Source organism: Strongylocentrotus purpuratus, unplaced genomic scaffold (genome assembly GCF_000002235.5).
Source record: "Strongylocentrotus purpuratus isolate Spur 01 unplaced genomic scaffold, Spur_5.0 spur5_scaffold_14, whole genome shotgun sequence".
NCBI classification, from domain to species: Eukaryota; Metazoa; Echinodermata; class Echinoidea; order Camarodonta; family Strongylocentrotidae; genus Strongylocentrotus; species Strongylocentrotus purpuratus.
In genome coordinates, this window is record NW_022145599.1 from 28851160 (window position 1) to 28867217 (window position 16058).

Genomic DNA, 16058 nt, shown 5'->3' on the forward strand with positions numbered 1-16058 from the left:
AATGGAAAATAAACCTGGTTAATACAGCTTTTACAGAAATTTCCTCAACAAACATCAGACTTTACAGAAAAGCTTTGAGAAGTTGTAAGGCGAAGGTGTTGTGGTCTGGTGGATAATTCATCAGTCTGTAGATCGCAAGGTACAGGTTTCAAATCCCAGCCTGGCACTAACGTCCTTCCCACCCTGGTGTAAATGGGTACATGTACCTTATACACTTGCCCGAGCCCTAGTTACTTTGGCAGCTCAGCTTAACAAGGATAATAATGTCTAAGTGCATTGAGCATTGCTACTTGATGTATAAGAGCACTATATATTACTTGGCCATTATTAGAATCGCAAGATTTTACAAGCTATTAAAGTAATGTGCTATAATTTCTTTTCCTCACTGAAAGACTATTAAAGTCACTAACACAACGCATATGCACGTTTCACCTTAATTGTTTGCAATCATTGCTGGATTCCACGATCCTAAAATACAAAATGGTAGATTGACATGAGTGACTTACAGCATATGACCTCTAGTCCCTCCATGGCTAACTCCACACAGCTCTTCAGAAGCTCTTTGCCCACTTCCTCCTGGGATGAAGTCAACGTTCCTGAAAAAAAAAGGATAGTTTTACTTTCAAAATATCGCTGAAAATCAAGCACTTATTGTATTAAAACTGGATAAAATATTATCATTTTTTTTTTCCTCAACCATCCCCCCCCCCCCCCCCCCTTGAGAAAAAAAAAAAAAAGGATTCAGGAAGAAGAAAAAAATGGCATCTAACAACATTCCCCCCTTTTGAGTCAGAAAATTGAGGAAAAATCAAGAAGAAAAAAAAAATTGGGAAAAAAATAAATAATCAGGAAACCAATTAAAATCGCTTGAACGCAAGGGGTTCTCAATCATGATTCTAAAACGTCATTATCATGGCCTGCTTCTTGGTTGGCCGGCAGTTGACCGTTAAGAAATTCAGAAAGCACGCGGCGAAATTGACCTTTACTTCCTGGGTTTAACTGCGCAGTAAGATGAGCGGTGGCTGGGCTTGAAATGAGTGAGAATCAGCGTTGATGAAAAAAATCACTTGAACGCTCTCCCGCAGTAACTGTGTTTTTTAACAGCATTTTGATTTGTGATTCATGTTTGTGATGCTAGCTTCAAAAAATTGCTTGAAACACACCATATAAACCAGCACACATGACTAATATCAAGTCTTACCTTGTGATTGTTGGTCATAGATAGCCTGAGCTAGGGACAGAGTGAGGAAGGTGAACTGCAGCCAGGAGTGGAGATGAGTGTAGTTGTTGAGCTGAGCCGAGTACTGGCTCCCTGTATACACTGCAAATGATATAATAATAATAATAATAATAATAATACCGGATATTTATATAGCACACATATCCATCATGCAACGTGCTTAAGGCGCTCTGAATATTACCGGGATTTGCTAGGCTGCCGATTTCTGCGCTCACAGCATTCAAGGAATTCCTTACTACTGGTTCCCATTTGACATCTGGGTAGAGAGTGGCAAATGTAGGTTAATCTCAATTATAGCAATTTTTTTAAAGAAGGCGTATATGTATGCATGTGGTAAAAGTCTTCTTATCAATCATTATGAAATGATGTACTAAATTGTACACTGTATAAAGAAACTGAGCAACATTAGGGTTAGATATCAAGTTATCTGGAAAATAGAATTCCATTAGCTAAAACTCAAACATAAACACCATTTGGAAGGTTTTTCAGGGTAAAGAATGTGAAGAAGACTATGAAATACTACTTCCTTATATTTACTGACGATTGAAAACTATCAAACTTGTTTACAAATGACTGCACATGAAAATTTATCATAAAACTTCATAATGAAAATTTACTATTTTTTAAGTGATAGCCCATGAGATTTATATTGAATACTTACACACTCTCATCATTATTTCAGTTGAATCATGAAACTCATTGTGACTGCAAAGAAATATACACACAAAAAAACAATTAGTGAATTGTTGATTTTATATAATTTGACCCTTTCCCCTTCCCTCTACTGCAATCCTGAAACACATGGTGAATAGACACCTCTATACCATACCACTGATAAACATAACTCCAGTCTGAACTAATAATAGTAATAATAATACAGTGCTTTTTTATAGTGCACATCACTGCCATAGTATCTCTATGCGCTTTAATAGGAAGAAAGATGTAAAAGGAGAAATCAAAAATAAAAATGAAACATATAATTATCAACTTACTTATACTCTTTGTTCATGATCGTTGCAAACAAATCAAATTTGACCTAGATATTTTTAAAGCCCCACCGCACTAGTTTGGCAAGGAGGGATCAGACCTCCCTCCATGGTCACTGACAGGTGTTTATTTTATCAAATCAGCTCTCGATTAACATAACAAAAAGAGGATCATAGGGGACCAATGGTCACCGATTAGGCATTGTTTGCTATATAGAGGGCGCAAGTAGTTACAAGTAGTACAGTGGGGCTTTAAAAGACTGTTTGTAAGCAAAGCTCCCTAGTATATGTATAGTACTTTTGGAGGACTTACCTTGAGGGGTAGTGTCCCGTGTGCTGGCATCCATGGCAGAGATCAAAGTCCTCGCATACATTGCAGTGATAGCGAGTACCAACGATCAGCCCGTGGCATCCATCACATTTATACCTGAAAATTCAAATCACAAAGTTGAGTCATGTTAATTCATAGCTCTATTTATAAATCAAATGCTCTGTGTAGTTGGGAGATCAATTGAATCCCCAGATATTGTACTGCTATACAAGTACTGCACATGAATCCATCACATTTATACCTGCAAATTCAAATGGCAAATTTGAGCAGTATTTAATAATTCATAGCTCTATTCATGAATCAAATGCTCTGTCTACTTGGGAGATCACTTGAATCCCCAGATATCGTACTGCTATACAAGTACCGTACATGAATCCATCACATTTATACCTGCAAATTCAAATTACAAAGTTGAGCAGTATTTAATAATTCATAGTTCTATTTATAAATCAAATGCTCCGTGTACTTGGGAGATCACTTGAATCCCCAGATATCATACTGCTATACAAGTACCGTACATGAATCCATCACATTTATACCTGCAAATTCAAATTACAAAGTTGAGCAGTATTTAATAATTCATAGCTCTATTTATAAATCAAATGCTCCGTCTACTTGAGAGATCACAGATAAAGACCTGGCCCTGGACCTTGCCCTTGTAAATGAGACGACCATCGCAGCCATCAGGCGATGGAAGAACTTAGTTTAATTTAATTTAATTTAGGAACGGTACATTAATCTTGATCTAAGGAGACACGAACGAACGAACAAACTTGATTTCCCAGATATGGTACTGCTGTAGATGTAAATGAATTTTTAAAATGATACATTTAATCATTCCCATTGGTACTTTATATATATATATATATATCTTCTTTGTTTTATGTGAGAGGACCCCTATGATAAACAACAGTCACGCGGATCAAAGTGTTCCATCCCAATTGTGAAAAATAAATGAATAAGCAAAACAAAAGGGAAACTTATATATGTACACACGTGTATACATGTGAATTTCAGATACACATAGGGGATAACCTAGAGAAGTATTCATACTTTTGTTACTCCCCCCCCCCCCTCCTCCTTTCATTTCATTGTATCATTTTTTACACTTTTATTTTATGTTTTGTGGAAATGAATTAAATTCAAATGAATATTTCAGCATGGGACTGCTTGAATTTTCACACGAGTCACATATTGATGTCAATTCTTTTAATTTTCTGAAATGACAAACTTACATGAGATGGACCAATGGATGATCGTCGGTGTGCTCATCTGGTTTGGCACCTCCTGTAACAGCAAAACAAGTACATCATGCTTTAATGATATATTTCTAATGAAATAATTCCATTCAATATAATTTGACCAATGTCCTAATCTGTCTCATAACAGACGAACCTGCATAATAATAATAATAATAACTATTTCTTATATGGCGCTTTTTCAGGAGGGCCCTATCGAAGCGCCTTACAGATATATATATACTATTACCCCGGTCATCGGATTCAAGGCTTACCCGCACACAATGTATGCACATTCTCCACTCCCTGGGGAGCATTCCAGCCAGGCGTCATTTTTACAAGCACACACTTGCTAATCTAAGCACATTAGCTTTTGCATCCTACCGGGTATGTATACTTTTTTCAGTTCATGGATCTCATTTTGACAATTGCAATATAATAATTTCCTCTCTGTTTTAGATTATGATTACTTGCAATAATTGGCTCAACATTTCAAGTTACTTTTACAGTTGTTCATCCATCTACTATCATTTAGCAAAATATGTATATAGCTTGAGGTACATGTATTGAAGCCAGGGTGTTCTGAGTTTTATATGAAGCCAGTAGGTTTTATAAATTGGGTTCAGAAATCCCTGCAATCTTATTAGTTTAGAGCCAGTGAGCACAATCAAATTAATTTTTTACTAATTAACAATCCAGTGAGATAAGATGGAGAAAACTGATCGAAACACTGATAAGTGAATTATTCCCAAAATCCATTTCAAACAAAATCTTCACCTTGACAGCAGTTGTAGCAGAAGTCAAAGTCTTCACAGACGAGACATCGGTATCTCTGACCAAGCAGCTGCATCTCGCACCCATCACAGGCCACTTGGATGTCTAGACGGTCACAGAAACGAGCTACAAACATGTGCCTTGCCTGCAAGATAATAAATACCAAAGCAATCAATAAACACAATATTCATGATAAAATAACTTGTTCCATATAAGATTATTTGACATCAGATTGAAATTTCATTTTTCGTTTTCCTAATGGTTTTTAAAACACTAGTCTATTGGGGAAAAAACGGAGTACCGGTATGGTAAAACCTGTCACTCAAAGATTGTTACCTTTTTGAGGCACTTTGATCATTTAGAAGTGCTATTTTTTTAGGGCTTCAATATTACTCCATATCAAAGACACTGATAACACATACAATGTACATGTAGGGCCATGCATCTCAGGTTTAACATTTTTAAGCAATGCCTTTAAGATCTACAAATTTGCATTGAAATGAACCAAGTACTCTTAGACTATCAATGCTTTTTTGCTTTACATCAAGGGTCCTGTCTTACAAAGAGTTGCAATTGATCCAAATCAATCACAAGTCCACTATAAATCAATCCCAAGTTTGTAGTCCCCTATCTGGCATGTACATAGTTGCGATTGATATCAATCACAAAATAAGATGTGATTAATCACAACTGTTTATAAGATGGCGCCTGATTGTTTTGGCGGAGCAGAGTTTGGTCAGTTTTCTTGTTATGGTGATGCCCAGCCATACTTCTTTCTATTGATAAAGTTTGATCCATGAGCTGGATGAGGTAAACTTGACCCAACTTTTTAGCAGAAGGGAGGGAGAGGGGGGGGGGGGCGGCGGGTGACAACCCTTTCTAAGTATATCTTTCATAATGTACAGCCATACTCTATGTACTTCTATTTGACAAAGCTTGGTCTATAGGCTAGATGATGCGCTCAGGGGCCTCAGGGCTAAAACTGAATTGCTGCATTAGGTTGCCAACAACCTTTCTATTCTGAAAATAACTAAGATGGTCTACCGGTAAGTAGTTTTAAAAGGATCCGGTAACTTTATCTTAGATCCTTTAAAAAAATCCTTGATTTAGCTCATGCTGCAATGATAATTATAAACCTTTAGGTCAGTCAGGAACCCCATGACTTTTACAAGCCGATCACCTGTCTGATTATCAAGATATTCATGATTGAAAATCGAAATCAAACTTTGCGTTTGCCAAACAGTCTTCATAACACTACAGTCTATTGGGGAAAATGAGTATGTTAAAACCAGTCACTCAAAGGTTTTTACTTTTTTGAGGCACTTCTTGATCATTTTGAAGCGCAATTTTTTTAGGGCTTCAATATAACACCATATCACAGACACTGATAACACGTAGGGCCGTGCATCTTAGATTTAAAATTGTTAAACGATCCTTTTAAAGGGTCAAAATGGACTAACTGATACGACTGAATTCAAGGGAGGCTCTTGGCTGAAGAACTCACCCTTCTCTCTTCCTTGTCTGTAAAGCTGCTAATGTTAGAGAACCACGTGTTGAATGCATCGTCTCCTTCGCACTCCTTCATCCAATCATCACACTGCTTGTACGCCTTCAGCTGCTGGGCATAGCTCAGGTTATCTCCAGCAGTGCTGTCCCTCAGGGTCACGTTCCCACTCGCTGCAAATATAAGCAATGCTAGCATTAGTAAATGTTATGTTGATATGTAGAGGTGTCGTGGACGAGTGGATACGTCACCGGACTGTGAATCTCAAGGTCCACGGTTCAAGTCCCAATGTCCTTTGGCAAGACATTGATCTATATTTGCCACTCTCCACCCAGATGTAAAATGGGTATACTATAGGATGTGAAAGCTAATGTGCTTAGATTAGCAAGTGTGCGCTTGTAAAAATGACGCCAGGCTGGAATGCTCCCCAGGGAGTGGAGAATGTGCATACATTGAGTGCGGGTAAGCCTGAATCCGATGACCGGGGTAATAATATATATCTGCTAAGCGCTTTGAGAGGGCCTTCAGTCCCGAAAAGCGCTATATAAGTAGCTAAATTCTAGTTTTTTAAGTTTTAAGTACATGTATGTGAAAAATTGATTTGCCCCGATTTATGTTTCTTGAGAATGTGACCTATTAAAGCTCACACCTAAAGTATTCAACAAAGGCCCTAATTCAACGAGGCCACCTTTCATTCTTGTGTTACAAAGAACACAAAAACAACAAATTTACGAGGGGTATGAATAATTTAGTTGTTAACTGTAAATGGTATCAAAATATACCTCTCTTTTTACAGCATGTATCAGGAGGTACATGTTTATTTGTTCTCTAATATGTGCTCCTAAAATTTTGTACAGTAATATAAGAAATATTTATATGTACATCCTACATGGGAATATATGCATTCTTAAATTGATATTGCTAAATCATTTTTTGTTTTTTCAGGCCTTTACAAAAAAAAAGCAAGAGCAGTGTATCAAAGTATTTGTCAAAATGCCAGTGAAATGCATTTGCTTTAAAGAAATTGGCAAATTGGGTTTAATTGGTATTTAATTTCATGTTCATACCAGTACTTCATTGTTGTTCATATGTGAGCACTTTCATTTCACATAAAGGTTGCATATCCCTTGTTGTGATTACAATACTAATTTTCTAGATGCACTCAAGTATTAAATAAACACATAATTTAACTTCTTTGATGTTACTTAGCACTATAAAGATATCTTATTGCCTGTGATTAAATGAACATACTATGTGTAACTTGCGCGTATAATGGAATATTGTTTGTTTTTACTATTTTTAAGGATAGAGATAAATCTATAAAGAAGACAATCTAATCAACAACTGTAAATTTGAAGATCTTACTTCTCTTTTTTCCTTTTTTTTTTTTTTAAACAAGTTTTATTTGCAATTCACATTGTCACAAAATATTATCTCAAAATAAATACATATTTCTCTTCGATGATACATAGACAAGATTGAATGAAATAGAACTTACTTCTTGCAGCATTGATGAGAAGGCTTGGTGCTTTAATGTCAGCTACAAACTGCCAGTCGCTAGGAGACCAGGAGACGTCCATGAGGTGGAGAAGAATGTTCTGAATGCAACTAAATGCTGCTTTGACATCACTGCAAGACAAACATGAAAGATAGAAAATTATACATTGGAAGGTACATCCAAAAATCACATAATCACATAAATAGTACGATTGTTCCTTTAGCTAGATCATGATTTCAATTAGTCATTAATAATAATTAAAAATTTGCCGCTCAGATTTGTTTTGGAATAGATCAATACAGACAATGTAATAATGAAGCATAACATTTTGAAACTTTTCTATCAATTTATACAATGTACATGCACATGTTTACAATGCCAGTTTTCACAATTGGAGGCTGTCATTTTTGTTTTGTTTTAACTCCATAAGTGAAATTGTGAAGAGATGGGGAATAAAATACAATGTAGAAATATTTAAACTCACTCAGAGAGTGTGGCTTGGGACTCTGCAGTCACCGCTTCTACAAGCTGTTTCAGGAAGCTATAGTATGCTGCCCTCACTTTGTCTTCCAACTCCAATCCACATCCTTCCAGACGAGATGCGTAATGTCTGAAAAGTGAAAGGAATATTGGATTAATAAAAACTAACATTTTATTCCCCCTCAACCAAGCCCCCCTTGAGTATAAAAATTAAAAAAGATGATTCGTGGGGGAAAAAATTGTATCTAACAACATTCCCCCCCCCCCCCTTTTAAGTAAGAAAATTGGGGGAAATAAGGGGAAAATAGGGAAGCATAGAGAAAATATGGGGAAAATCAGGGAAAAAAATAAGGAAAATAAGGAAAAAACCGGGACAAATATAAAAAAAAAATCGGGTAATTATCAGGCCTGCATGACTGATCACTTCCAAATTATTAAGCATTAAACATTAACATATTAAGAAAACATGTAAACACTGTGCTCAGTCTAATAAACATTTTATTTTCTCAGTTCTTTTAATACCTAGCATCTATTAATTGCAAGTTGACCACAAGCGACAGTTTGACAGTGCACACAGAATGATCATGTTTCATCATCATCTATCATTATCACCATCATTTACATCATCATCATCACCATCACCATATTAACCATCACAATAATTTACATCATCATCACCATCATTAACATCATCACCATCGTCACCATCACCATATTTAGCATCACTATCATGTACATCGTCATCACCATCACCACCTACATCATCATCACCACCAGCACAAGCATCATCGTCCTTATCACCATCATCCTCTTCATCGACATCAACATCATTATCACTATCATCATCATCATTATCACCACCATCATCACCATCACCATCATCATCATCATCACCATCATCACCATCACCACCTACATCATCATCACCACCAGCACAAGCATCATCGTCCTTATCACCATCATCCTCTTCATCGACATCAACATCATCCACATTACCATCATCCTCATTGTCCTCATCACCATCACCATCATCATCACCATCATCACCATCATCACCATCATCATCATCATCACCATTATCACCATCATCATCACCATCATCACCACCATCATCACCATCACCACCATCATCATCATCACCATCGTCATCACCATCATCACCACCATCATCACCACCATCACCACCATCGACATCATCCACATCACCATCATCATCATCATCATCATCACCATCACCACCACCACCATCATCACAAAAACCATCACCATCACCATCATCACAAAAACCATCACCATCACCATCATCACTACCGTCACCATCATCACCATCCTCACTATCATCATCACCATCCTCATCATCATCATTACCATTACCATTACCATCATCATCATCATCATCACCATCATCATCATCATCATCACCATCATCAACACTATCACCACCATCATCGTCATCACCATCACCATCATCCTCATCATCCTTATTTACTTGCAGTGCAGAGGATGCACCTAGTTGTCTCTCTAAGAGCATATCCTTCAGAAAGAGTACACACTGGGAATGGAATATGTTAGGTTTGTTGTGCACCGAGAGAAAGCTACTGGCTAGCTTGTATCATCATCATATTCATCATCACCATCACCATCATCATCCCCATCACAATCATCATATTCATCATCACCATCACCATCATCATCCCCATCACCATCATGATCATCATCCCCATCAACACCATTATGATCATCATGATCATCACCACCACCATCACCATTATCATCCTGATTTACTTACAGTGCAGAGGATGCACCTAGTTGTCTCTCTAAGAGCATATCCTTCAGAAAGAGTACACACTAGGAATGGAATATGTTAGGTTTGTTGTGCGCCGAGAGAAAGCTACTGGCTAGCTTGTATCATCATCATATTCATCATCACCATCATCAACATTACCACCACCATCATCACCATCACCATCATCACCATCATCATCATCATCCTGATTTACTTACAGTGCAGAGGGATGCACCTAGTTGTCTCTCTAAGAGCATATCCTTCAGAAAGAGTACACACTGGGAATGGAATATGTTAGGTTTGTTGTGCGCCGAGAGAAAGCTACTGGCTAGCTTGTATCATCATCATATTCATCATCACCATCATCAACATTACCACCACCATCATCACCACCATCACCATCACCATCATCACCATCATCATTATCATCCTGATTTACTTACAGTGCAGAGGATGCACCTAGTTGTCTCTCTAAGAGCATATCCTTCAGAAAGAGTACACACTGAGAATGGAATATGTGGGGCTTGTTGTGCGCAGAGAGGAAGCTACTGGCTAGCTTGTAAACCTCAGACACAGCCTTGGCACTCTGCTCCCTGACCTGAAGTATTAACCTCACCCTAGGCGTTACAAAGACAGCGGTATTCATTTTATTTTATTTTTATTTTCACGTTTTGATAAAAAATGACAGCAGTATGATAAAAGTAATTGAGCAAAGACACCATCAATAATGCTTAATAAAGAGATGGGAACAGATGTGAAGGTAGCAAGAGAGAAAAACAGACAGAGAGTGTTTGTATGTGTGTGTGTTGTATGTGTGTTTTTGTGTGAGAGAGAGAGGGAGAGAAAGAGAGAGAGAGACAGGAATGGGTGGAAAAAGGAGTACAAGTATCTAAACTTCAAAGATTAAAAAACTCAAATGACAAGCAAAGACATTGTTTAAGAATCATTTGTCTAATGATTTCTACTGACTTGATAAAAATCAATCAACTTTGTTTTTTTTTGGAGCTGCATATAAAGCTACTTCTCTCCAGTTGTTAGCTATAGTGATTTATCATTTCCATATTCTAAATAGAAATTACTTTGGTAAATGCTTGTGTTGTAAAACAGAGACTTCTGTTAATATACACTTTGCAAGTAGATTTATCTGATCTCTGCAAGAAGGACGGTACTGCCATTGACAATACATAGCTCTTACGACCTTCCTGCAGAGAGCCAACAATATGTTGAGTAGAGGTGTCGTGGTCGAGTGGATACATGTACGTCACCGGACTGTTGATCACAAGGTCCGCAGTTCGAGTCCTGCCACAGCACTAATGTCCTTCGGCAAGACATTGATCTACATTTGCCACACTCCACCCATGTGAAGTAAATGGGAACCTGGTAGGAATTTATTCCTTGAAACGCAGCGCTCCTGGCAGCTGCACTGCTAAAGCCAGGGTAATTATGCTACATAATTGTAGAGCGCTTAGAGACTTCTGATAAAGTAAGTGTTAAGCGCTATATAAGCAATTATAATTATGCTGTAGCTGAAAAACAAGTACCGTTTGTGATCCAAGTGTGGGTTCTTGATGAAGTCTAGGACCAGTTTGAACTCTGGGTAGTACCTCAAGATGGTTTCTTCTTCAGCAGGGCCCTAGAAGGTGAACATAAGTATTAAAGGCATCGTTTAACAATGTTTAATCTGAGATGCCTGGCCCTACGTGTTATCAGTGTCTCTGACATGGTGTAATATTGAAGCCCTAAAAAAAAGCACTTCAAAATTATCATTAAGTCCCTCAAAAAAGTAAAAAATCTTTGAGTGACCGGTTTTACCATACTCGTTTTCCCCAATAGACTGTAGTGTTATTAAAACTGTTAGGAAAACAACAAAAAAAAAAAAAAATTTGATTACCAATCATAAATATCTTGATAATCATACAGCTGATTGGCTTGTAAAAGTCATGGGTCTTGACTGACCTAAAGGTTTATGATTATGATAGCAGCACGAGCTTAATCCAGGATTTTGTTTCAGAATCTGAGGCAATGTTACCGAGTCACTTTAAAAGAGAGGGATTGAGGTAAATGGTATGGGCTTCCTCCTTATTTATGGAAAATAATGGAACATGGAACAGTTATTCAACCAATGATAGGTTTATGACTGATTGCAAGTTTCTTTTTTAGTTTTGTTCATTGCATTCTACAGACAAAGTGGTCCAGACTACAAACTCAAGAACATTTCAGTAATATCAACATTCAATTTTATATCATCAAACAAAGAAGGAGTACTGCAAAATCACAGTTAAGACACTCATGTTTAACAGCGGAAAATAATCAGATGTTTAATAACAGAGTTAATTTCAAATTATTGTGCAATTAAGTCCATGGTATGAAGACTTGAAAATGAGTAAAAAGATAATATAATTATTTTTTGATATTTGCTTTACAACAGCAAACACATTTTACAAATCAACATATTTTTAATACTTTTGAAATTGTACAAATATGCAATACTACCAATCAAATATTGAGCCCAAAATACCTTCAATGCTTAAATGAAAAAAATAAAATACTATTAATGATTAATTTGTTCATAGATTGTTACATTACATTGTAAAGTGATTATAATTATGTTTATAAACAGAATATTGATGTACATCAATGAAGTTTAATAAATACAATACAATACAATACATGTTCATATATATGTACATGTATGCATACATTTTTCATACCGAAAATAAAACCAACTAAATGTAACTGACGAATAGTGCAGTACACTGATAATTTATAGCCATTAGTGTTGTCAATCTTGAAATTTATCAAGTGAAGTAAAACACCTTGTAAAAAAGGTATGCTGTGCCTTTCACAGCTTTTAAACTGACAAAATGGCAACATATAAATGAAAGGAACCATCAACATATAAATGCAAGAAATTATTCGGCATCAAAACAAGCACAATATTTACCTGAAAACCTTCAAAGTCTGCAGCAGTACTTGCATTGGACAGACTTCGCAGAGGAAGACTTTTGTTGATCTTCTGTGGTCAAAATTGTAAGCAATATAAAATGGAAGTAATTCATGTTACCAGAACTTTCCATACATGATATGGACAAGTACATTTAGATTACTACTAAGACTTACCTCTAAATTATGTAGGTTCATTCTAGGTGTAAATCTAAACATACTTTTTAAAAGGTGAGCAAACTCGTGTACATGTTATAGGTCAAGTTCAAGTCCAAGCTACTTTGTCAATTGGTGTACCATACATTACACAGTTTTTATAAAGTTTTGAGCATTAATACATGTAGGTATCAAAAATAAATAAATGTTCATGTACATGTATGTCTAACATGCCACTGCATTGTTTATAATGCATTCTATCTTAAGATATGTCAATCAGTCTTACTGATTTCAAAAATTCATACCTTATACTGATTCCTTTCAAATTTACAAACATTGCTGTTGGAATCATTAACAGAGCAATTATCTTCAAATCTGTTGTTACTTTTACCTTCCGATCCTGTTTCACTACTGGTGGAAATTCTAACAGAAATGAAGCCTTGGCTCTGCAAGCGTTCACTGCATGATAGGATAAACACAATGAAAGTCACATGTTGTAAGATGTTTTACAAACATACCGGTATAATAATTAGAGCAAGTGTTTGAAATCAATCAACAGCAATTACAGCTATCAGTCAGTGCATGAACATGTATCACAAAAACTGATTCCTGGGGGGTGTTTCACAAAGACACTAAGTTGAACTTATCTCTAAGTTGAACTTAACAATTATGAAAAGCCGTTAGCATCTTTGAAAATATTTTGAAAAAGTTATTTTAGAAAGCATGAAATGTTGATTTAAATCATTCATATTTTCTATTGTCATGGAGATTTCATGTTCCTGATGTGGAATTTATGAAAAGTCTAAAATAATTGAATTTTCACTTTCGAATATATTTTATTTTAAGGCTACAAATGGCTCCCCATAATTTTTAAGTCCAACTTAGAGTTAAGTTCAACTTAGGATCTTTGTGAAACACCCCCCAGATTCATTTTACTGTTAAAATCTAAATGGTGAGAGTTCTTCATAACTTGATACATTTTATGTTGTGGAAATTACATAAATGGCACTAGAAAACCCTATCTCTGTGTTCTATACATACCTGGTTCATCTGGGTTGAAGTTATCCCTCAGGGTGTTGTTTGGGGCTTTCTTCTCCTCACTGTACACAAACATCTGCCTCAGATTAGCCTGCAAGGATAGAAAGCAAATATCAGTCTTTTGTAAGATCCTGCCTATAAATGTTTGCCATCATATGTATTGAAGGCACTAGATTTATCACAGTAATTGGCAGTGAAGACACAAAGAATCCACATACTCAAGCTAGTATATGCTTGCTGCGGATCTAGGACAACTCCCCCTGGACCAGCAGCACAATTACCCCCCCCCCCCCCAAGGAAAATTAGCCCCAGAAATTTATCCCCCGCCAAAAAAATATTCCCCCCCCCCCCCAGAGGACAATACCCACATTTTAGCTTTCCAATTAGTACATGTTGAGACACATCTCCACAGAGGTGAATGTACTTTGAGACTAATCACATCTTTAATGTGAAAACTCCCTTTTCTCAACATATTGTTGAGCATCTCTCTTACTCTGTTTGTTTGAAAAACAAGAGAAGAAAGTAGCAATGGGGAAAACCTATTTCCGTCCAGATTTTAAGTAGATATACTTACAGATAGATTCTTGCAGCAATAATAATTTTAAACAGATTCTCTCTCGTTTTTGGCCCATGTAAAAAAAAACATAAAATGCTATCCCTTACTCTGCCAGAGTTTGGCGGGAATCCATGAATTGGTTCTTGGGATAACCTAATCACGAGAACGGGACGTACAGACGGACGGACGGACGGACGTAAGCATAAAAGCACCACATCATCTTGTAACAAAGATACAAATTTCAATTCTCACCAGAAATGGCCTGAGCCCTTCAGCTGTGCGGAAGGCATAGAGGATGTCATCTGTGATGGGGATTGATGTACCCTCCTCGACTGCAAATAGGGAATAAAATGAATAAAGGCTGGTTAGTCCGGATAAAATTCAGTATATCTGGAAAAAGTGAGAAAATACATTTGAAACATATTGCAGTAAAGAATACTGATCTACATGTATTCGATCAGGCGAATTTTTCAATGAGAAGAAATGATACCATCAATTTTATTATGCTTCTGAAGCTAGGAAAAGTACAAGTCATGTAGAATAAAGAATAGGCATTTACAGGGAAGTGTTCAGGAAGACCTGGGACCCGTTTCACAAAACTTGTCATCAGTGACAAATGACAGTTCTTGTTATAAGCTACTGAAATCCTTGTTTCTGCTTGGTTATCAGCAGATTTGTCACTGATATTTGTCATTTGCCATTGAAAAAAAGGCTTTGTGAAACACCCTCCTGTACTCACCATGTGTTTCTATGTACTCCCTGAGTGAACCTGAATGCCACAGCAGTGCAGCAAACACAGCGTGGACGGTCCTTGTGATGACCGGTCCACCCATTTTAGGCGTCTGACCCTTCTCATGACATTCATGAAGGAAGGTATCCACAGCCTTGGACAGGAGGATGTCTTCTGCGTCAGCTTCAGGTTCGCTGGAACGGTGGTCCTCGTTGTCCTTGGCGATGGACGTCTCTGTGGCGGGTTCATCTGTACCCTCTGCAACCTTCACTAGTAATTTGTGAACTTTGCTGCCCATAGCAACCAGGCTCTGCATATAAAATGTACATATATATCATTTGTTTTGCTCCCATATACCATATATTAATTCATTATTTGTATCTACAAGGTTCATTGCCCTTCTAAACCAAAAGCTTCTACAAGGATGCTTGAAGGGGATTTATGCTTCGGTACTTCAGAAATCATTGATCCTGAATCTAAACCGACATGTACATGTATTAAAGCCAAACCCAAAATCTGAAGTGAAACTAAATTCCAATTGCAACTCTAATCCTAACCCTATATCTTTGACAATATAAAGCCAGGAGCAATCTTCATCATACTCACATACCTGCCAACATTTGAAAATAAGAATTAGGAATTTCTAGCAGGGCATGTCTTCGAAAATAAGAAATCTGTACCCTTAACAGGCATTCGCATATGCAGCGGCAGTGTAACTGGCAATAGGCTGTAAATCTGTACAAAAAAAGTGAATACAAATTTGCTGCTCGATCAAGCAGCGATTCAATGCTTGCGATA

At 36.9% G+C, this 16058-nt stretch overlaps 1 protein-coding gene across 1 annotated transcript in view; it reads right to left on the reverse strand.

Moving 5' to 3' along the window:
• LOC100889891 (zinc finger ZZ-type and EF-hand domain-containing protein 1) overlaps window positions 1–16058 on the reverse strand; it is a 78187-nt gene that overhangs the window by 26341 nt on the left and 35788 nt on the right. The window contains 16 exon segments of the mRNA XM_030984635.1: window positions 507–596; window positions 1202–1321; window positions 1902–1945; window positions 2540–2653; window positions 3793–3844; window positions 4573–4714; window positions 6074–6246; window positions 7572–7702; window positions 8056–8181; window positions 10281–10454; window positions 11379–11470; window positions 12782–12853; window positions 13328–13395; window positions 13978–14065; window positions 14783–14862; window positions 15270–15570. Of these exon segments, the coding sequence (XP_030840495.1) occupies window positions 507–596; window positions 1202–1321; window positions 1902–1945; window positions 2540–2653; window positions 3793–3844; window positions 4573–4714; window positions 6074–6246; window positions 7572–7702; window positions 8056–8181; window positions 10281–10454; window positions 11379–11470; window positions 12782–12853; window positions 13328–13395; window positions 13978–14065; window positions 14783–14862; window positions 15270–15570 (1867 nt within the window).